This window comes from Pavona decussata, unplaced genomic scaffold (assembly GCF_977016875.1).
Source record: "Pavona decussata unplaced genomic scaffold, jaPavDecu1.1 SCAFFOLD_16, whole genome shotgun sequence".
NCBI classification, from domain to species: domain Eukaryota; kingdom Metazoa; phylum Cnidaria; class Anthozoa; order Scleractinia; family Agariciidae; genus Pavona; species Pavona decussata.
The window spans coordinates 2644203-2666837 of NW_028145439.1; the positions used below are offsets into that span (position 1 = coordinate 2644203).

Here is a 22635-nt window from a genome sequence, read left to right on the forward strand (position 1 = left end):
GCATAGATGATGACGTAAATGAAAAGGCTGGTCGGTGAGATCGTTTGATCACGAATTTAATCACTGCCTAAATATGCGAAGTGTCAAAATTAAAAACAAAGAAAGGACTCGAGGATTTTTTTTGTAAAAATATCCTATCAAATGTTACCAGACGAAAGGCGAGGAACGTTAATATATAGTCTGATCTTTGAAAGTCAAAACAAAAAATAAATACTCAGCACAGTTGCATTTCATTCGCGTTTATAAAACAGTGGAATAAAAGCCCAAGAAAACTGTCTGAAATTGTTTTCAGCAAGACCAATTCCCGTACATTGAAAGAGGTTGTATCACAGTTTTGCAGCTGTGGTGCATGAAAATTACTAGGCAAAAATACGAAAGTACGATTTCTTTTGGCGATTAAAAATTGCCTATCACAAACTACTGAACGTGTGAGCATAGGAACGACAGCTGAGAACGATGAAGAACTCGTACTATTCAACGCTTGTTTTTGGTAACAAATTTATTCGGCAAGAAGCTTTAAGGAACAAATTGTTAGGACAACAAAGAAATAAATCGTTCAATGACAAACTCAAACGATAAAATACCTCCAATAACAAGTAATCGTACCACTTAAAGTGTTGTTCCTTATAATTTTTGTCGCAGCGTAAAACTAAGCAGCGATCAATTTGACCTACAATTAATTCGTCTGAATTCAGTAGGTTCACACGAAAAAAAATTAAAAATTCAAGTTGACGGTTCAAAGGCAGAAGTTTCGCCACATTGATGCACTACGAGCAATTGAATCAGTGAAGTACAAACTGATCTGAATATGAATAACAAAATAAACCTCGTTAGAAGTCCGATGCCAATAAAAACACAACATGGAACACTCACAATGTTTGCATAGGAAGTGACAGCTTAAGAAGTAATATAAGTACTATTTTAAGCACAGTCATGTGAGACAAGCAATATAGGCTTGGATAATATATAGTAGCCGACGTTAATTTATGCAGACAATTGTAAATTGTTTGCGATGAATTTTGAGATTGCTTGAGAGAAAAAGAAAGCATTGGCGTTGACAAGAACTTGGAGAGCCATATGATTAGTATAGAAAAAATCTCGAGAGATTTCCTCGCGGGAAATGCTGCTATTTTTTGTGAATCGCAGCAATACATTTTACATTAAAGCGATCTGTAATTCCTCAATATTAACGATAATTTTAATCTTACAGATTTATATTTTAAACTCATGAAGATACCATTATGTTTAATAGTCATTATGTGCTAATTCGGCAAAAGCGAGAAATTAAAACGAGACGAATTATCAAACCTGATCTCGCCAAGACAGTGATTACAAGAACGGAAACAAACTAGGTGTTAATTTATCGTGACAGCGAAAAAATCTACAATCAAACCAGACTGAACGGAGGCCATGTTAACTAACATAAAGAGTGATTTACAGTAAAAATAGTAAGATTCAGTGAAAAAAATTGTCGAGTCGTTCTCAGATTTAGTCAATAGGTTGTTAAGTTATTTCTAGAGAGTCTATGCAGCATGCAGACGCGGTTTGTTTGCGGTGTGTTTGTTTTCAAATTTTAAAATTTCATAAAGAAAACCTTCATGTACTTATAGCTTCACACCTGGTGGTAAACGTTCTTGAAGACCTCATTCATCCTGCTACGAAGCTACAATCAGCAGCACCGGGCACCATACAACGTCTATTTGGATTAGCAACTTTCGATTGCTGATAGCAGATAACTATTCACATTATTACGAAATGTCCGCCGTATAATTCAATAGACTGATGCGTGAGAACTTCCCGTTTTCATCATAATCATAACTTATTTAACAGCCTTTTAGGTTACGGTAACCAATCACAGTTACAACAGTGTGTTTTGGGGGTTTAAAAATGTCAATAAATGCGTAGATTGTATGAGGCGCCAACACACGATTTTCTTTGTGTCAATCACTGATGACTTTTGCTTGTTTGATTTAGTTGTTTGTGTCAACCAGGCACCTCTGAGGGTGACAAATAAATTACTTTTCTCGATACTTGGTGTTTTCCGTTTACTTTAAGTTTTAGTGCATTGATTTGAAACATCTCAAGGTGCTCTCTTTTGGCAAAGGTTTGGTTTATTGCATCGTTTCTCTAAAAGTCAGATAAAAGGCTTTATTATTGAGAAACATTTAAGGATACTGCACTTTTAAATAAAATCATTTCGAACTCTTTCACATATCTCTCTTCCTAAATATTTAAATAATTCGACAGTTTGATTTAATGCTTGGTATCCAGAAAAAAGAAGCTCTTTCGGGGTAGAATTTTGTTAGAATACTCCTTACATGTCTCAACAACCATAGGTAACATTTATTGTACGATAAAACATAGACCGTTTTTCGCTTACATAACAATTTTCACTTTCAACCGGTTGTAGATGAACGGTAACGAATTTTACAACTGAATTGAGTTTGAAGGAAATTGATGAAACCGAAAACAAATTGTGTCAAATTTAGCGTTGCAAATTTCGACAAATTACGTGAGAGGAGCTTATTCAGCTGCGATTATTAAAATTTCCACTATTACATACACGCAGGTTGAAGGATACAAACCCCATTGTTATCCAATGTTTAAAATTCTAAAACCAAAAGCAAAATAATTCTGTGAACAATACAAACCTATTATAGAGCTTTTCACGAACATGATGGCAGAGGACGGAAACAAAATCCTTTAGTTTGTTTCCTCAGTGATGACCAGTCTGAATAAATCAACTTTACCAACGGTTTATGAAAGATTGAAGCAACGTTTGAAGAAAGAAAAGTTCGTTCAACTCTCCACGCCTTCTACCTGCTTGCGGGCTCATAACTTATTGATGCAAGCAGGGTATTGAGTATCTTATCAAAGCATTAGTACTATTTTATAACTTAGTATCCTCCCCTTCGTCTCTGACGTTTATCCTCAGGAATGCCATTGTACACATTTAAATTGCTTTCGAAAATTTCTCATTTCAAAACAAATATGAGAGCACTGGAATGGGCTGCTCAACTGAGAACCTGATTAGAATGACCATACTATCAGATTCGCCTACAGAATCACCCTGTACAGTACAACACGGCAGCACCACAGGAAACTCAGTACTGCTCAATAGCTTTCATTTGAATAGTCACATTTTAGGAATTCGTCCAAGGACTCAAAAGTTAGAACCACCTTGAACAGCATAATAAACACGACCACAGGAATGTGCTGCTCAGTAGCTTTCATTTGAATGGTCACACTTTAAGAATTCGTCCACGGAATCAAAAGTTAGAACCACCTTGAACAGCATAATAAACAGGACCACAGGAATGTACTGCTCAGTAGCTTTCATTTGAATGCTCACACTTTAAGAATTCGTCCACGAAATCAAAAGTTAGAACCACCTTGGACAGCACAATAAACAGGACCACAGGAATGTAATGCTCAGTAGCTTTCATTTGAATGGCCACACATTAGAATTTCCTCTACAGACTCAATAATTAGAACCACCTTGTAAAGCATAATAAACAGGACCACAAGCGGATCACTTTCATCCTTATAGTTTCCTTAAACCTGTTCGCATGTGTGATGACTTAGTGCATTTACTCAAACCTTTAATCCCCAATATCATCAATACTTGTTGGGAGAATTTGGTTTAAAATTAAGACTTTTCGTCTCTGGTGATCATTTTCTTTTGTTCTCCTTTAATCTTTATTCTTTATGTTTGATAACGCTGAGTGACATTCTTAGGAGAGATTGGCTACTGATCACTACTGGGGTTTAAAGTGATACTTTGAGAATTCCAAAGACAGCACAGAACAAATTAAAGTTAATTCCATTCACAATTAGCGCGCGCATGTTGAAAACATGGTGTGTTTTCCTTGATGCTCCGAACTTTACATGAGCCGAACCTAATCATTTGGTTCGGCGCATGTAAAGATCGACGTATGAATCAATTAGGATCGACAGATTTGTATTTGGGTCGACCCGCCGTTCTATTCGACTGCGCCAGTCGAATAGAACGGCAAAAGTTCGACTTCGATTCAGACGTCGAACTTTTCATGTGCCAAACCAAATGCGTACGTTACGTATAAATTATATAAATTATATCTATCCCAGAGGTCTGTGTATTCCATCGACTTGGCATGTGCGCAAAGGACTTCATTCTGAACAAGATGGCGGGAAAAGAGGAATGTGCTTGTTCTTCTTGTTTCGAAACAACTGAATATACTTGCCTGAGATGCGAAAGATTAAAAGAAAAATCTATTCTTGAAGTGCACGCGCACTTCAAACCGACAGAAACTTTCCAATACAGGCTATATCAAAAGCGAAGCGTCAAGACTTCTTAGAACAAAATCTTCAAAAACAACATTTGAAGAAAACATTTCTCTATTCAAACAGAGATTAAGCAACAGAGGTTACCTCGATAACCTTATAAATAAAACTCTTTCAGAAGTCAACCTCCGCGAAAGAATGTCGGCACTACAAAACAAACTAAAAACCCGCAAAAACATTTTGAGGTTTGTTATGGAATATCGCCCTTCTGTGTCTAGCCTAAAACAATTCAGATGAGTAAATACAGGAGCTATAATCAGGGATGGAGACCGTAAGCGTGGGGTCCACGCGTCCCCGTGAATTGCACCAAAAAAATCTAGTTTTAGAAAAAAATTGCCTCCCCCCTTTTTACGTCATAAACCCGCGTGAATACACGCAAATTTGCTTGGGGCTACTACCTTATATGTGACACGGAAAGCAGCTAAGAAAAAATTCACTAAAGATAAAAAAGTCCTTACCTGTCTGAGTACATGTCCGTCACCGCGTAGAGTGTAAGCTTTTTTCATTCATTCAACAGTAGCAACGCACGCAGCGCCACCGTTTTGGCGCCTTTTTGACTTAACTGTGAGAGTCATGTGATCAATAGGCCGCTTATTCCAACTTTTCCCGTCTTCTTTCAATTGTTACCTTTTCTTTGTGAGAGTCTAATTCCTTAAATGTGGGCACTGAGGAGATATTCCCTGGCAGAATTTTAAAATTTGGACGCCATTTTGAACGGGTAGACAAAAATTTCAATTTCTCCACGCGTGATCCTGGCCGTTTACACGCGTGCGCGCACGCGCGTATGGCGCAATTTTTTTTCTAAAAATATATTTTTTGGTACAACACATGGGGACAAGCCCACAAGTCAAAATGTCATCTCGTTACGGTCTCCATCCCTGATTATGGCTCCTGGTAAATGACACTTGATAGAAAATCAGCCTCTGCTAAGGGAGACCTACAAAGACCCTTCCAGTTACTTTCGTACAGAAAAGGGAGATCTTTGAAAGACGTACTCGTAAGAGCAAATTAGCTTTGAAGGTCATATTCTTCCTATCTCGACCAGTAGGAGCCGTGGTTGGCCTGTCTTTATTACTTTACCAAACAAGCTCTTCCATGTCAGAATTCATCTTTCCCGCCATTTTGAATCTTGTTGAGTAAAAACAACAGCCGCTGACCACGAAAATCTACTTTCTCATTTTAGCTTTAATTAAGTTCGACTTCGGTTACGTTTGACGTCTGAATCAACTGCCGAACTTAATTATTTGGGTCGACCTTAATAGGTATTAGGTTCGGCTCATGTCAGTAAAGTTCGACGTATGAACCGGGCCTAAGTCCAGCAAAAAACTAAAAAGGTTATTTTCTCCTAAACAAGCATCGCGACCTATCTTTTTTATCTCGTTATTTTAATTTAGCTAGTATACTCTTTATGTTTGCAAACTTTTGACGACAGAAAAATGAGTTATTGCCAGAAATACGGGCTTGCCCACCGCACTCACAGGCATAAAACAGTGATACTGCGAGAAACGAATTGGGTGGATACTGCTTCATATTGTGCTTCCCTGCCAAGAAATGTATCTTTAATTGTCGATTGTTCTTCATACATTCTTTGTATAACGTTTTTTGTAAGTTCTGCTTTATCTGTGTAACTTCTGTTACCAACAGACATGGCTATTACTGATCAAATAAACTCATTTCTGGAAGCAAATATTGCAAGCGATTATGGGGTAAATTAAGTGGATCGTAGGTCTTTCGCAAACACGGTGACCTATCGGTGACGGTGACCTATCTTTTTTTAATTAGATTATGAGTTCGAGATTTCTATCGCGTGATAGCTGATGAGGGCGCAGCCCGAATCAGCTATTACGCATAGAAATCGAGAGCGAATAATCTAATTGTTTTAGTATAAATCTACAAGTCGGTCAAAACTAAACAAGTAAATTATCTATTTCCTCATCGCAGACACTTCGAAAACGCAACGAATCGGCCGCCATTTTGTTGAAAACTGCTACTCACTATCTATCACAGAATAGATAGCGAGTAGCGTAGCCAATCAGAGAACGGCATTCGTGATAGAACAATAGTAGATTTATACTAAAACGTAATAGTGATCAACCACAGAAAGTTTTAGGAAATTTTCACGACGACTTTTCTTTCGCGAGAATCACCTTAACGCAATTTAAACAATGGGAACTTATTTTTGTCGCATTTCCGTCTAAGTCTTTAAGTTCTCACGATCTGAAACCAGTAAAAGAGTGTTGATGATGGTAAATTTTCAGCTATACTAGCTCGCTAGTGGATACCGGCACCGTAAAGGTAATGAGTTCGTATCAAATGTCTTATTTGCAATACAAGTGCGAATCACCTTCAATCACTTTTTCGTACCTTGTACACATAGTATGCCGTGATTTCATTAAAGAAGCTGAAAAATCGAAATGTTGCTGATTTTTCGCCGTTTTGCTACGTTTTTTACTGTGACCAGTGTTCGCGCTGACTGTTCACAACAGTTGAACGTTTTAGTTCTTACAACCTTGAAGAATATCGTCAATTCTCTTCATTTGATGCGGTCATAAGCGACCTTCCAGCTCTTTGCGGTCATACACGACCTTATATTTCGCTCAGATTTGTGGCGTTAAATGACCTACATTCGCACCGTCTGTGGTCACAGGTGACCTATTTCTTAAACTATATGTGGTCAAAGAGAAACCAACTTCCCGCCATTTGTGAATAACGTTTTCTAACCACATTACTGCAGGTGTTTTAATGAACGGCACGTTCCTGATTACAGTTACACCTTTTCTAGTATATGTCTCATTCCAACCGCGTGGCGTAGAATATAACCAGTTCAAGCTACAAATAAAAATCGAATTTGCAGGCACCATGTTCGACTTTTATGCCGTTCATCTCCCAAAGTGAAGGCAGAATTCGACTCTCGTCAGTGTAATTTTACCTGCGTTAACTAGCGTAAATTTACGTGCATAAACAAAATTTATAGAGAATAATAAATCACATGAAATCAAGTTCAACTTCTGCCGCGGACGTAAGCTGTCCATACATTTTCTCTAGTTTGATTTACGCGCGTAAAATTAAGCGACTGTGCAAATCCATCTTTAAGTGTATTCCTTGTGGTTTGTGTGGCAATTGAGCTGATTTATTTCATATTTGAAGCGGTTGAACAGTGAACGTAAAAATTGAGCTAGCCAGTAACAATTGATAACTTGAGCCGTCATTGTACACACGAAAGTGCTTAAGTCATTCGGGTTAGCAATGGACCTTCGAGTCGTTAGGATATCGAGTCAGTGGGATTGAACTATGTTATACAACTGTCTCACCTGTTGCTTGATACTGTGTCAACAATCTTCTGCTAATTTAATAAAAAAAATTGTGTTTTAATGAAGCGGTGGGCAGAAGGGAAGTTCTGCTTCGTGAAATTGGTCTGAAATGGTTCCTGTTTTTTTTTTTTTTTTCTTTTCTTTTTTTTTTTTAACTCAATAATAGCCGACAGGTAGTGGTCACTCAATCTTCTTCTTTTCATTCTTTTTTGCTTTTTCTTTGTTTGTTTTGTGTTTTTCGTCCCAGCACAGGTGGAATCACAGGTTTTTTTTATTGCCAAGAATTCCACTCCATTAAACACCGTCTGAAACGACCATTTTCAGATTTTTAATTTTTTTCGTTTTTGAAAATCCGAGTGATCCGGATTCCTTGGATTTCATGTTCCTCCTTCCCTGTTTGTCTTCACTCTGAATCTACTTAGTTTTATTGTAAATTGTATAAATGCCGCAATCTGATTGGCTTTGCTCAGTCATAGATCACAGACTACGTCATGATGTGGCGAAACAGCGACAGCCGGCAAAATTCTAGCTTGAAGTCATTTCCATCACCGGGTTCTTTTCAGTTTTAAAGAGTAACTGTTAAATTAGGCGAGAAACTCTTGCTGTCTTTGTCCGGCACATAGCAAAATAACTTGCAAAACGTTGCCTGTTTTGAACTTTGGCTCCTTACGTGAACGTCAACGAGTCACACCGCACAATAAAGTCGTATGCGTTTCACATACGGGCCAATCGTAACGCGCATAGAATCTTCGTTACTGTATAATATGTGATAGCCAGCCACGAGTAACGAAAAGGTCGGTGCTCGACGCATGAAAAACAGCACATCGGAAACAGTTCAGCGGAATATTAACAGTGACAGATTTATGCTAAAACAATTCTATTACTGTTTAGATCTTCCTTTCTATACGTGATAGATAATTCGCGATGCGTCTTCAACGACTTCCGATCGTGAACGCAGTCTAAATATTTTTAGTATAAATCTACTAGTGTTCTATCACGAATGCCGTTCTCTGATTGGCTACGCTACTCGCTATCTATTCTGTGATAGATAGTGAGTAGCGATTTTCAACAAAATGGCGCCCGCTTCGTCACGTTTTTGAAGTGTCTGCGATGAGGAAATAGATAATTTACTTGTTTAGTTTTGAACGACTAGTAGATTTATACTAAAACAATTAGATTATTCGCTCTCGATTTCTATGCGTGATAGTTGATTCGGGCTTCGCCCTCATCAACTATCACGCGATAGAAATCTCGAGCTCATAATCTAATTGTTAAATAAATAAAGGAAAAGGTACAGATTCCGACAACGCCGATTTGTATGTCGAGCAACTAGCGTTAGGACTGCAGCTTACATATTGGTTTATCCCTAAACAGAACGGTAAATCCAATTTTCAATCGCAAAATCCCACATTTCCAGATTGGATTAATAGACAGTTACTACGCACTAATATTCGACCGCGAATGTGATCTGTTCTGAGAAGCGAGCGGGACAAATATTCAAACATATTTTCAAACTCAAATAAGAGTTACTTCGTTTTTCACCCTTCAAACATTTTACTCACAGAAAACCGCGCTGGTAGGATGGTTTTTCGACATTTTTTTTATCGAAAAGTATATTAATCCATCGCTTTAGTCTGCATGGTAGAGCAGCAAAACTTTCTTCTTCTTGGAGCTTTCAAAGAATTTTTCGTTGTATTGAGGCGAACTAAAAATATCATTTGAATATTTCTCAGCTTTACTGATGGATGACAAAATTACCTTCTGTTATGACTGGGTTGAATCAGAACATATATCTTGCTTTAATAAGGGCAGCTGAGTGTCTGAATTACTCAAGGCGTCGTAGGGCTATTGTGAAAATTTTTCAGTAACCTGTAACTTTCTGTCTTACTCTATTTTATTTTATTTTTTTAGGCGTTAGACGTTTAAAAAGTTACTTTGTCTACATCATGACTTCACAAACGTAATTGTTATTTTTTCTGAGAAGAATGCTATCTCCTCACTCAAGATTTTAAAAGCCTGCTGCGATCTCCAGCCAATATAATCAAAATTTCAGTTATAATGCTGTTTACTTATAAGGATTTGATAGCACATTACAAAACCAAAATTGACTTTGACTTATCCTTAGCCCCTCAGAGCAGAAAAAAGTTCCATTATTTAAGGCGAACGGTGGTCTCCGAGAGTTCACCAGCGTTACGACACTCAATCTCGGGCAGTTTTGTTTCAAATTCTCGTACGCTCTCGGTGACTTTGTTGTATTCACATCGTACTGATAAAAGCTGCGAAAATTTTCTATGAGAATAGGGGCGGACAATTATTTATTTCCGTAAACAAGACGTATCCTCGACAAAGCTCTCATCCTGGTTTAATAGCTGGTCTGCAGATAACCATTGAGAAGTGAAAACATTCTCATCCAACTCTATGCATTCCTCATCCATGCCCGAGCAACTTTACGCGACAGCTGATACAAGAACGGCACATTTTACCTTGAATAAAATATTACTTTGCGGTTTTTGAGTTTAAATAACCGCGACCAGGTGAAAGCAGAAAGTTATGATATACCGAAGTGCCAATCAACATTCTTAAAAACTTAATGGAATTGCAATTCAAGCCGCTTTTTCGCTGTAACGAGTTTGCGACGCGCCGAGATGCCGTTGAATATTTAATGCAACAAATGATATGACACGATACGATAAACACCATATCCCCACAACGAAAACAGAGCCATGGTAAATAATGATTTTTGAGCTCGTTTCGTTCGGTACGGTTTCTCTTCTAAAGCCCAGAACTAAATATAGTTCGTGTTGGATTTTCCGGCAACGAACAAACACGAAATGACGCCAATATTCAGCGCACTTGCGCCATGACCTATCATTGGTTGAAAAATTTCTCTTTACCTTGAGCAACTTGTTTCGAGACCGCAAATAATTTTCCAAGTCAACACCTAGCGCTGAAATCTATTTTAGCGGGCACGGGGTAATACAAATAAGAATTAAGAGATGGCATGAAATTCATTTAGCTCAAACTCAGACGAATGGTAAAGGCAACAAGAATCACCGACAACTGGCGATTTTTGTGTTCGATTTTGACCCACCGTGGATCGCTTGTTACAGGTACGAAGTGACAAGATTGTTTGTTTTGTTTTTTTTTTTCATTTCATGTTGCAGTTCAGTTAAAAAGGCAACAAAACCTAAGTTTTAGTGATTCGGAATGATAACTCCTCTTGGAAGACCCAACACACCTTTAGATCGTTTAGAAGGGCGTTTTTGAATTGTCTGCTACAAAACCCTTTTGCAAAATGCCTATAATTCCCTGAACCTAGAGTGTCAGGGATAAAATCTATTTCCCGGGATTTTTAACCTTTTGACCGCGTGACAAACTATTACTTAAATCATACTTCTGATATCATCGAACGTACGAAATTTCCAGTATCTCCGCAATCGGCGGTATTTCATTTTGCGAAAGCGAAAATCGCAGAAAAAAGAAAATTGCTTTTTAAGATTGAACGAGAGATTTCATCATAGTATCTCCACTTCTTGTGATAATCCCGCACTTAAGCACAATTCCTCGTTTGCAAAATTATATCTTAAACATATTAATATTTATCTCCGTCACTGAGAGCTTTGGATAGGATGGAAAAATGATTTGAAAGTTTTTACCTTGGCTCCCCCAATTGTGTTAATCAACCGCTAATTGCGTTCTCTTACAGATTAATTTGTTTCGTTTCATTCATTTTTCGTTCCCCGCCTGAGTAAATGTCATCGAGAGAAACCCAATTCTAACGACTTTTAACCTATCAACAAAAACCTTAGTCATTTTTAAAATAAATAACCCAAAGTTCCACTTTGTCACCTAAACAAACCAATTTCACTTCGTTAAATGTCTCCACCTTCCACGTACTGAACTTGATTACGGACTTGAGCAAAAGTTTTACGTTTCATCGCCAATTGCTGGAATTTCAGTTTAAAGAATGTAGAAGTGCCGAGTCAGTTTCTACTCAGAACAGTCTGAAAGCAGCAGGGATAAAAAAGACTCCGTGTTTTAAAAACCTCGTGATACAACTGTACAACTGAACACTGAAACAACTATTTCTTTAAATGGCTAAATACCTGCACTGTTCGATATTTTTATTTTTTCACTCATTGTTTTATGCATCTCTTTAAACTACAGGCCCCAGTTGTTCAAAGGCCGGATAACTTTATCCAGTGGATAAGTCACTATCCGACAGTTTCAATCTGTGCAAAGATTTCAGTATTTCCTCTTGTACAACAGAATATGCACACTCTAACCACTGCTTAGTTGGGGAGTGTACGAAAATCTTGGAAAACATTTAACGTGAAGTATATTTTAGACGCTGAAGAGTGCCTTATCCAGCGGAAAAAGTTATCCGGCTATTGAACAACTGGGGCCAGGTGTATAGAGTTTTGTTGCGCGTTTCAGGTTAGAAACTAGAGAGCTTAAAAATGCTTGTTCAAAAACGTTTCGTATCCTTTTTGGAAATCTGTGCGTTTTCATTCGTTTTCACTGTATAAAGACTTGCTCCACTTAAGACCATTTGTAGCGTCTTCTTTGATAACACCTCCAAAAAATTTCAAGGAACCTGAAAATATTCGACGATTTCGAATTCTGAATTTCTGACGACGTTTTTTTAAAAAAAAGGCCGTAGATTGCCAGATAATTAGAACAGTACTGCATTCCTGAAGTTTTCGAGCATTTATTGGCTAGAAATTCGCAAACTGGTTGATAATTGTAATACTTTTAACACACAAGCTCCCACACCATCCAAGGGGACCATGGTCGTGACGCACTTGTGTCGTCATTACGTTTAACGCCAGAAGATGTTTGTTACCAAGCGATAAAATAGGAAAAAGCCTCACAAATACATGCCTTAATGAGCGTGACAGGATGCGTTAAGGAGGCAATCTGGTTGAATTTTTTTTATGAAAAACAGTCAACTCTCGTTACAGTGGACACCCTCGGGACGTCGTTTAGTGTCCGTAATAGCGAGAGTCCGTAAAAACGGGGTGTGAGGATCAACAGAGGTGGCGGCCTGGGGCTTGAGATTCCAGTTATTTATGAGTTACGTGGCGACCCAAAATATTGTGTAAGAACAAGCTTATCAACAGTAGTGAATCTGCTGAGCAGTCGTTAAGAATGGAGGATGAGGGCTTGGTCTCTCCTAAAGAATCTGGAGGGAAAAGGCACAAGAGTGTTGTACAACCACTAATGAAATTTACGCGAGAATAAACATTCCAGAAGTGTTTTGAAGTGTGTTTTGACAAATGACGAACATCAGACTGCAATTTATTTTACATGCGAAGTTCATGGTGTCCGCTTTATCGAGAGTCAAAACAATAAAATTGTTATGTTTGTACCAAACAAACATAACAATCTAAGTCAGTCCAAGTCAGATTTTGATGGATCACAGTTCCCTGGAGCCGAGTTGACGTGCCTCTCTCATGCGCATGGCATTAATGGATAAATAAACTTGACAATCGTTAAAATGATGGACTTGCGCGAGTTAACAAGTAGATAGCAACGATGTAAGGCGATGTAAAAATCACCACACATGATGCAAACCATCACAATGACCTGACTGGGAGTTTTCTGAAGTCGTTCCTTGTCTTCCGAAGGATTTTCTTGCTCTCTCTTTGTGTTCCCTAAACTCAGTAAACCGCCTTCATCCCAGTGATCCAATATAGAGCTCCACAAAATCATTTGAAACGCTGCAAACTGGCCCTGGCTTTCCCAGTAAAGGCCAAAAGGTGGGAATCGACAACATCACATACTCAGATTTGGTTAGTTTGTCTATTTCGAATATGAATACCTTATGCCGCGTAGATTTCGTAGTTAATCAAGGACACGTTTAACGTATTCGTGGGCATAGAAACGACGCTATATATGCGCGCGCTCCAAAAGGGTACTTTCAAACATCTGAACATGAAAGATAATTGCATTGGGTAGTTTGGCTGCATTTTACTAAGGTAGTGGTTAGATAAAAGTCAACATTGCGCCACAAATATCTCTCCATCACTTTGAAGAAGAATACGGAAAGTAGAAAAATTGTTGTAAGCAACCTGTATTGACTTCTTCACGACAACAGGACTACAAAAGTACTCGATGTGATACGAACACGTGATCTTCGTCATATGTATGGGATGCTCTAACCATCAAACTACAGGAACCCTTGTGGCGACCAATCGCGAAGGCATTTACTAGCTATAGGTTCATATTTGCAGCAAGTCCTCTAAGATCAGTAATGTCCACGGAGCGTCTAGCGCAGCGATGAAGCGTAGTCAAATAAATCCGACACACGGAACTGGTGAAGCGAATGAGCGGACATCGGGAATAACAGGATGCTGTAAATGTCCGATTTAAATTAATGGGGATTTATGTTCTGTTACTAAATATACCATGATAGACAACCTCCGCAATGTATACCTTGCTGGGTAACTATAACTGTTTCCAAACATTTTGTTTTGTTTAATATAACTGCTCTAGCGTGCTTCATAGCTTTTATTTTCACTGTTTTTCCCTGCGCATGCATGCCGCTAGCTTGATATTGTTCCTTCCGTATAAATGACGCATCTATTCTTTGTTCTCCAAACCAACGCAAAGTGAAACCAATTTATACATTAAACCATTTGAGAACCTCTGAAATCTTTACACACAAAATTATGGCCATTATCTTTGGTTTGTTTATTTTCTTGATTGTTTTACGTTGAGAAACAAGATATATATCTTTCCCAACAGCATTGTAGCTTGCAGCTATAAGTAGTAAAACATGAAAGTGCGCCTCCTTAATGTTTCAATACAAATTTTTACTTGGTTATCCGGCTTCTTGAATGAGATGGGGTAGTTTATTTTTATCATGGCTTCATATTAACCTGAAACGTTCAGTCAGTAAGTAAAGATAAGGAAAAGCCGCCGGTAATTCGGGGTTTCGAGTTCCATATGGCCGAAGGTTAACCAACGAAAATACTAAATTATAAACTTTACAGATATTTTACGCCATAGTAGAGAGACTAAGAATCGCGTTTACGACAAACGGCAAACGTAAGAATATGTTTTCTTCAAAAAAAAGAGGACATAGATGAGAACGGTGCAAAATAATTCTGGCCTTTCATGTTAAAGCAAAGCTACTCAATTGTTACTGAGAAACTGAAAACAGCGAGCGGCTAATGAATGATAAATTAAACATGGTCACGTAGTTTAATTTCTGTCGTTTTGCCGTTTGCCTTAAGCGGAATTCTTAATCTCTCCGATGAAGGGAATGCAAACATGGGGGAAAATACCGAACTCAATAAGAAAATAAAAACTGGAATTTAATGGCATCAGATCTTACAGATAGAAATCTAAGAGGAGTGAGATGATTTAACTGATCTCACAATCCACCTGCGTACGGCACTTGGAGTAAAAAGACTATTGCTAAAGTATTGTTTTACGCACCTATACACGTATAGCATTTGTTCACTTAAGTAACGGCCACAATTTTCTCAGTTTATCTCTGTTTCATGATATCCTAGGAATAGGAAATTTATTCACGTAATAAAAGTATTTCTTTTAAATTATATTTTAGATACTGTCAACGACGGATTTATTATTAAAAACGCAACAAAATGAAAATGTTAAACCAGTTGATATTCAAAACGTTTTGTAAACAATTGGCTCAACACAAGTACTTAACGGATTATTTTTCATGCACGTCAAATTTGGTTCATAAAACAAACTCAGATTTAGGTCTGGTTTTCGAGATACCATATTTACCAAGTTCGTACTGCATTCTATACTTTTCAGATGAATTCATACTCAGAAAGGAAAATTGAACTTCTTCGTGACACCTGCCACAATTTTTTCCAGGGTATAAAGAAGCAAAAATTAAACATTGCTTGTCTTGTAACTCAACGAAACCTGTAAAACGCGCGCGTTTGCAACTTTGGCTCAGAGTGAAATTTTTTTTAATAAAACTGCCTACGACATCAATTCATTCCTTCGGCGTTTTGATCCGCTTTGAATTTCTTCAAAGTAAAGTACTAGTTATGATTTTATGTTTCACACAAATTTCACTAATAGATAAAAAACGAAACAAAAAATCATTGCTACTTCAGGTTTTGAAAGTAGGAGTTAGAGTTGATGGCGCAACTATTAAAAAAGAAAACATGTAGGCACGAAGCAACTAAACAAGCTTAGAGGACAAACAAACTGAAGCTCACCTACCTTAGTTCTTCCATGAATGAGCGCTTTGTGGAATAACTGCTCAAGTCGTCACGTTGTAAACAGCGGGTACGATGGTGGTAAAATTACTCAATGGTATTCCGAGTCAAGGCAATCAATGATTGCTTCTAGAAGGAACAAACAAAATTGCAAGTATATTTAAATTTGTTTGTGATACTTAAAGGACAATGCAACGAACGAACGAACATACGCAGCTAGAAGTCAGTGTAAAAAACATACGCCGCGTGAATTTCTTTTCAAATGTGACAAGCACGTGCCTGTCAATCAAAATTTCTAATCTGAAAAGGAGCTGTTTGCAGTTTTCTCGTAGCTCATTGGTCAAATAATAGAACGGACGTTAGACCACTTAAAAGAGGCTCGAGGGCGCTATATAAGTGTTTTAGCTAAAGCGGTTTAAAATGTAATCAAGATTTAAAGTAGTGTTCGAGGAATACCTACTCGTCTTGCAATACTGTATAATTTATATTTACGATAGTCAATGTACCGCTTTTTCTAGTGCAGTGCTTTTCGTGTACAAGGCATAAGATCGTTAGACTTCCTTTGCTTGTCAAATTAATAGTTCTTTTCTCCGCTTGGTGTTAATATTCCCAACCAAGAAAACAATCATTTCAGCGGCGGTTTTCAAATGGTTGTAAAACTAACGCTGTATCAGTCTATACGGCTTTTACGGCACTTTTTACACGATATCACATCGATCCTTACAATTTATTTCCTGATCAAAATTATTGTTTTCAGGCTTTTTTGGAATTAATTTTGAAGTGAGCCAAACAAGAATCAATTGGACGTGTTTTGAGTTATTAAATTTTTAAAAAATACATGAGCATTGGTAGTCAGTACTGACAGTACTGCACTAAGACAAAGTCTAGTATTTTTTTAGGTATGTGACGAATTATTTCTTAAGGAAGAAAATTTATACGACATTTCGTGAGGGTAAAGGTGCGTCATTGATTTGTAGCTTTTACAAAGGCGCTTCCGTTTGTTCAATGCGATGCGCTTGAGGCTCCACTTAAGCTTGTACTCAGAGAACTCGTTAACTTCGTAAGTCCGGCGCTTTTGAAATAAAGAAATTATGATGATACAAGGACGTCAGTACTCCTCGAGAAATTGCCAGAAAGTAATTTGCCAGTGGCTCGACAAAGCGGCTACATTTATCACAGTTTAAAATGTTATTTTTGCACAGCAAGAGTTACGAAGAAAGTATAAACGTCATTGACAAACAAAACTGTTGGTTATGACGATAAATTTACGGAGAACAAAATTCCGTGACGCATATGAATGAGTTACGAAAGCGACAATTTATTAATAACGCGGGAGAAGTTAATATTCATGACTCGTTCCCCATCTGCCACGCAAAGTCTTGATATTAAAAAAAACTTGATAACTCGGTGTTAAAATTTGTTCTCTCGCCTCCAACGTTACCTAAGAAATTTGTTAACCTGTGGTGTTGATCCCACGCAAATAGGTCGCATGCCGATAAACCGAAGGATGACAGAAATTATAACAGATCCAACATTTTAATTAAAATTGGGCTTTTAAGGCAGCTGTTAAATATTCCGCCTTTCAGACGCATTGGGTATTTGATTGCCCTCTGCCAAGAAAAAGCACGTATATGATCAAAGTGACTTCTAAATGCTTTAAATTTTGAATCTAAAGGCTTTTTCTACGTAATAGAGAAACTTACTTAGCTGGATCGTTTTAAAAAAAGAAGCCTATATCAACGATATTGAAAAGAAGTAATCAATTTGCGTTAAATAACGCCAAGGGAATATCTAAATATTCTTCAATTAATTAGGTCGTTTTTTATTAGACTACGAAACGAAGTTTTTTATTTAACTATTTTATTTAACTCCACGGCAAGCTCGAGGTTTCCATCGGCTGATGGTTAGTAAGAGGCGATGCCTCGAGCTGAGTTTTCAAGTTTACAGAACTGAGAGCGTGCCTTATTGTTTTAACATAATTGAGCTGGTGCGTGATCTATTCGAAAACAAAAAGCGGTAAAATTAAAGTGGTTTATTACTAGCTGGTTAGTTGATTTGTGAGGTGGCAATTTTGCTTGCACGCGCTCCTACGGCAGTCTTTCGAAAATTAAAAAGCCCTTGTTTAGCCAATCAGATTGCGAGTTTGCTTAATACTTGGTTAGCGGGTTATGCTAACAACGGATAGTCAACGAGCGAGAACTATCAGGTTAATCATAGATCCAGAAAACACAGATAATTAGATAAAGACAATATTTACGCCATATTTGCAGACAACCCGTTGTCTTTCCACAAGGGAAGGCTGGATATGGCATGATAGATAACTATAAACATGCCACATCTAACAAGAGGGAGTAAAATAATTGTTTCATTGAAAAATAGCCAAGAATTATTACTGGACCCTATTGATTCTATTTTGCAAGAAAGACCAGAAGACGGTTTTAATTAAAGGCATGGTAGAATGGCTGATATTGCATAGTCGCTAAACCAATCAAAACTCAAGAATTTTGTTATCCAATGATATACAATTTGTAATAATGGCAATAGGCCATTTCCGAGTTACTGTGAACCTCATTATGAAAGCGAGGCTAAGTGCAAAAGCTTTCATATGAAAATTAGTTTTGTTTGCATATGAATGAATGAATAATAAAAACTTTGCACTTAGCTTTACTTTCATAATGAGGTTCACAGCAACTCCGAAATGGCCTATTGCAGTTTACCAAGAAATTTTCTCTGAGACCGATTGGTTTAAATTTATCACTTGGTGTGATAGTGTTCATTTGCTGAAGCAATAGCGTTCAGCTGACAAAAATTAAATACCTGGATGGATAGAACCCGTCTGCAAAACTAAAACTTACGCATTTAGTTTTCTAGTTCATTAACAAACAGATTGTTTCATTGCATTTATATCTAGTATGCTTACGCTTCTTTTATTTCAACGGTTTGCCTTGCAGGTCAAATTGTTGAGCTGTATATTGGCAATACCAGTTTCACTGATCTTTGGTCGGAAGAAAATTTATTGATGAACAATAAGAACAATCGCCCGTTCCGAAGTTCACAAAGAGACTAGGCTCTAGTTTACACATTGTTCAAATTGCGGCATATGAAGAAGTGAATCCTATCGCCAGGATGATCACATAAAAATTAGTAAGTTTACCAGGTTTGGATATGTTTCATTGCGTAGTAACCAGGCCGTGACCTGTTAAAGGTCACACAAATTCCATACGAATGTCTATGGTCTCCCAAATCCATAGAAAGTCTCTAATTATTCTCCTTTTTGAAAGCCTTCTACATGGTTACAATCTAACGACAGAACCTCAAAATTGGTAAACTAACTAATTTTAATGTGATCTTTCTTGTGATGGACTCCTATTTCTGATTAAATGAAAATTTAAAAACTCGTCCCCAGTCTCCATTTGAACTCTGGAACAAATATATTCCGTCTGGCAGTTTCCCTTGAACATTTTTAAAGATATATGCAAAATATGAAACACTCAACATGTTAGTACCCCAACTTCCAGTTTTCCTCTTGAATCCACCTCGAAGATTGAGAATCAGCCAAGTAACACATCTCGAAAAAAATAGCCCAGCTGTTTTTTGTTTGTTTGTGTGTTTGTTTGTTCATTTCTTTTTCGCCAGTTCTCCTAAAATGTCAAAATTTTTCCAAAAATTCTAAATATCTTGAAAATTACTAATTTCTGACTCACTTTTTGAAACAAGAATAGCCACAATATCGTTAAGTTTCAGTATTAAAGCTTTGGAAACAAATAGTGTCTAGCAAGTCATAACTTGTGGGTTAAAGAAGAACTACCATGATTAATTATCATTTAATACGAATTGTGGGATATGCCTTCGACAAGAGAAGCCGCTGAATTAATTTACTGTTGACAATGACATGTGGTCCTCAAATTAAAACAATGTATTCTAAAAATCTCCGCCTTTTAAGAAGAAAAAAAAATAAAAAAGCTTCATAAAAATGCCAGGTTGTTTGAAGCTAAGCTACATTCACAGTGGCTTGTACGATTGTAGTTTTAATTGGATTTTAATTTTTAATTTAAATTCAGAATTAGACCTTTTGAAGAAAACGGTTTTGTCCATGTTATTTACGTAGACTTATGTTAAGGTGTATCATAATTTTGGCCTTGGAAATGGCTTTAAACAAAAGAAACAATGATAATTTTAAACACCAGGATTAACATAAGTTCCCTACTTTCGACAACCGAACGACGATCGTCTAAACAAAGGCCTTCCATTAAAAAATTACCCTTGATTTTCTAACAAACATTCTTAAAATAAAAAAAAAAAAATTCTTTTAAAGATCAAAATATCAAGTGCGAACCATTTGGGAGTTCACATTTTCAATATACCACCTTTTAAAATATACACAGAACCCAGTAATTAGTCGTTTTATATGATCTAAGGAGGTTGCGAGTCGATCAAGGCAAAAGTGAAAACGGCAGAAGTAATTTATCTTGTTGCTTTCCTTTTATCAAAATAGTTTTAATTTAAGCCTTATATTCGTGAACTATATGATACTTTTGTCTCAACACCGGAAACTGCAAAATCCTCAACGTTGGATCCAAACTCTGCACGCAGCACCGCACGTCTAACAGATCTTTAAATGCAGTCAAAAATGTAATTAGAATGATTACTCGACCCAGTCGACAAAGATTCCGGACCGCTTATGGTGTGTTCTATTACCTTCTCTTAGCGTTAAATGGCGCGTTTGATACTGAATATACTTTTTTGATCTGAACTCAGCCAAAAGTGAGGGTGAAATGAGAGGCTTTGAAGCAAAGTTGGTCAACCCATAAAACTGCGAATTGCCCCTAGTAAAGAATCAATTGCAAATTCCACGAAAGTGCGTTTCACAGCCAGAGGAACATTTAAAGAGATACAAATTATTTTCTATTTTTTGGTAGGGGTGAATTTTTATTGCATTTTTAACCAAAATAGGAAATTTCCATACTTTTTTTTTAAAATTTGGAATAGACGCCTTAGCTTTTGGCCCCTTCAAATAAGAAAGAAAGTCAACAAGACCTCAGGTAGAATTATGCCCTTTCACAACGAATATAACGACAACTGCAAAAGAAGATCGCCGGGATAAACCTTTTTGAAGTAAAATTAGCCATGTTTCATTGGCAAGCACGGCCCGACAAACAATGTGTTTGTCGACAACTACCTCTCTGGTATACTTGTCATCAAGATGATGCTGTACAAGGCGGTTGTGCCTGTGGATAAAATCCTAAATTGTCAACATTTAAATTAAAGCTGGGTAGAAGTTCTTTCCACAGTTGATGCATGTTATTTATTATTTTAGAAATACGTCTCTTGATTCAACTTTGAATTGGGCGAATAAGATTGACGAAAGTGAGACAAGTACTCGCACGTCTTTCCGTTGTGAACCAGTTTTCTTAAAAATCTTTCAACCCTGAAGAAAAGAATGACTTTAACATTGACCGTACAAAAGTACGCTTAATTACGTTTAATTCTTAAACTATGGCGGCATTTTGTAAAAGGAGAGAAAACATGTTGTATTCGAGGTTATGTCGAACAGCAAAACTTACGAACTCATGAATACCCTTGAAACGTGAAAGATGTCGTACCATCGTCGCTAAACTAATATGAGTGAACCGAGATAACCTTTATAAGAGGGCATTCGCTGATTATACTCCATTGGATTGGAGTTTACAAATAAAATGATACAGACGTCGAAATGTTAATGACTGAATTTTATGAACCACGCAAAAATAAACATCTTATCAGTATAGTTTGAGACTTGAAGGCAAAAGAGTGTATCCATCTTTATGTCTACTTTGACAAAAAATTGTAACATTGTTACATGCGCCTCACCTGTAGTGGTCAAGTCCGCGAAGATCGATCAAGGACTTACAGTTTTCCTTTTGTTATTGAAAGAGTAGCATTATGTAAAAAAAACATGACATGTTTTGGTTGTGCCAGTCTTGGATATAGCATCGCAATCGCTTGAAATAATATTAAACTTTCTTTGGAAATCTCAACAAAGGGATTTCTTAAATTCTGATCTTAACTCTTCAATACCAGATGTTTAAAGGCTATGAAATTTTAAATCCTTTGACAAAAAAACTTATTCTTTTTTGAAAGCGTCTTAATTAATTTTTCTGAGTATCTGTCAAGCTTAGCTTAATAACAATCTCCAATTCACACCAGGAAATTAAAACAATACAAGGGATCTAAATTTCAATTTATTACGACCTTGACCGAAAATACCGGGTTTTGTAGAGTACGTTTTAAATTATGTTTTGACGAGACTAGGCGGGAAAATTCATGTCCACTATCTCCGAAAATAAATAAAAAATGAGGTGTTTATAATATCGTCGCGACAGGAGGCCTAGTAATTTTCTCGCGCTTCTCAAGTTTTGTAATGAATAGAAAAAAATATAACCCACGGGAAATCTCGCTAGGCAAACATAAGTTAATTTTAAAAGTTGACTTCAACTAAACTCGTGGACGTACATGGCAATATCTTAATAAGAAAATATATCAATCGTGCCTTTTTTAAAAAAGGGCTATGTCATCGGGATTTTTAAGTTTTTTTAACAAAATTGTGCTAAAATTAAAACTAAGTACCTTTTTTGTTCACAAAACGTTCCCAGAAAGATATATAGATACTGTAAGCGGAAAGTTCGATCCTCGTCCTGTCCCTCCCTTCTTCCTCTCCTCATCCTCCTCCCTCCCCCACCCCCATCCCCCACACACACACCACACACACCCACTCACACTTAAGGACGGTGCCTACTACTACCGAAGTATTT

The 22635-nt window shown here is 37.1% G+C and overlaps 2 protein-coding genes across 4 annotated transcripts in view; one reads left to right on the plus strand and one right to left on the minus strand.

Annotated features, from left to right (window-relative positions):
* LOC146487323 (sodium channel protein 1 brain-like) overlaps window positions 1–16058 on the minus strand; it is a 45101-nt gene extending 29043 nt beyond the window's left edge. Inside the window, exon 1 of one of the 3 annotated variants that reach the window (XM_085087116.1) lies at window positions 15849–16058. Coding sequence is in view for 1 of the 3 variants with exons in the window: in XM_085087111.1 (XP_084943237.1) it covers window positions 2652–2676 (25 nt within the window). In the remaining 2 variants the exon portion in view is untranslated. Of the gene's footprint in view, window positions 1–2651; window positions 2842–15844 lie in introns of those variants that run through there. The other 2 variants (XM_085087124.1, XM_085087111.1) reach the window with 2 other exon arrangements.
* Window positions 10661–22635, plus strand: part of LOC146487324 (sodium channel protein 1 brain-like) — a 34012-nt gene continuing 22037 nt past the window's right edge. The window contains exon 1 of the mRNA XM_085087135.1: window positions 10661–10744. The gene's annotated coding sequence lies outside the window, so the exon portion shown is untranslated. The remainder of the gene's footprint in view (window positions 10745–22635) is intronic.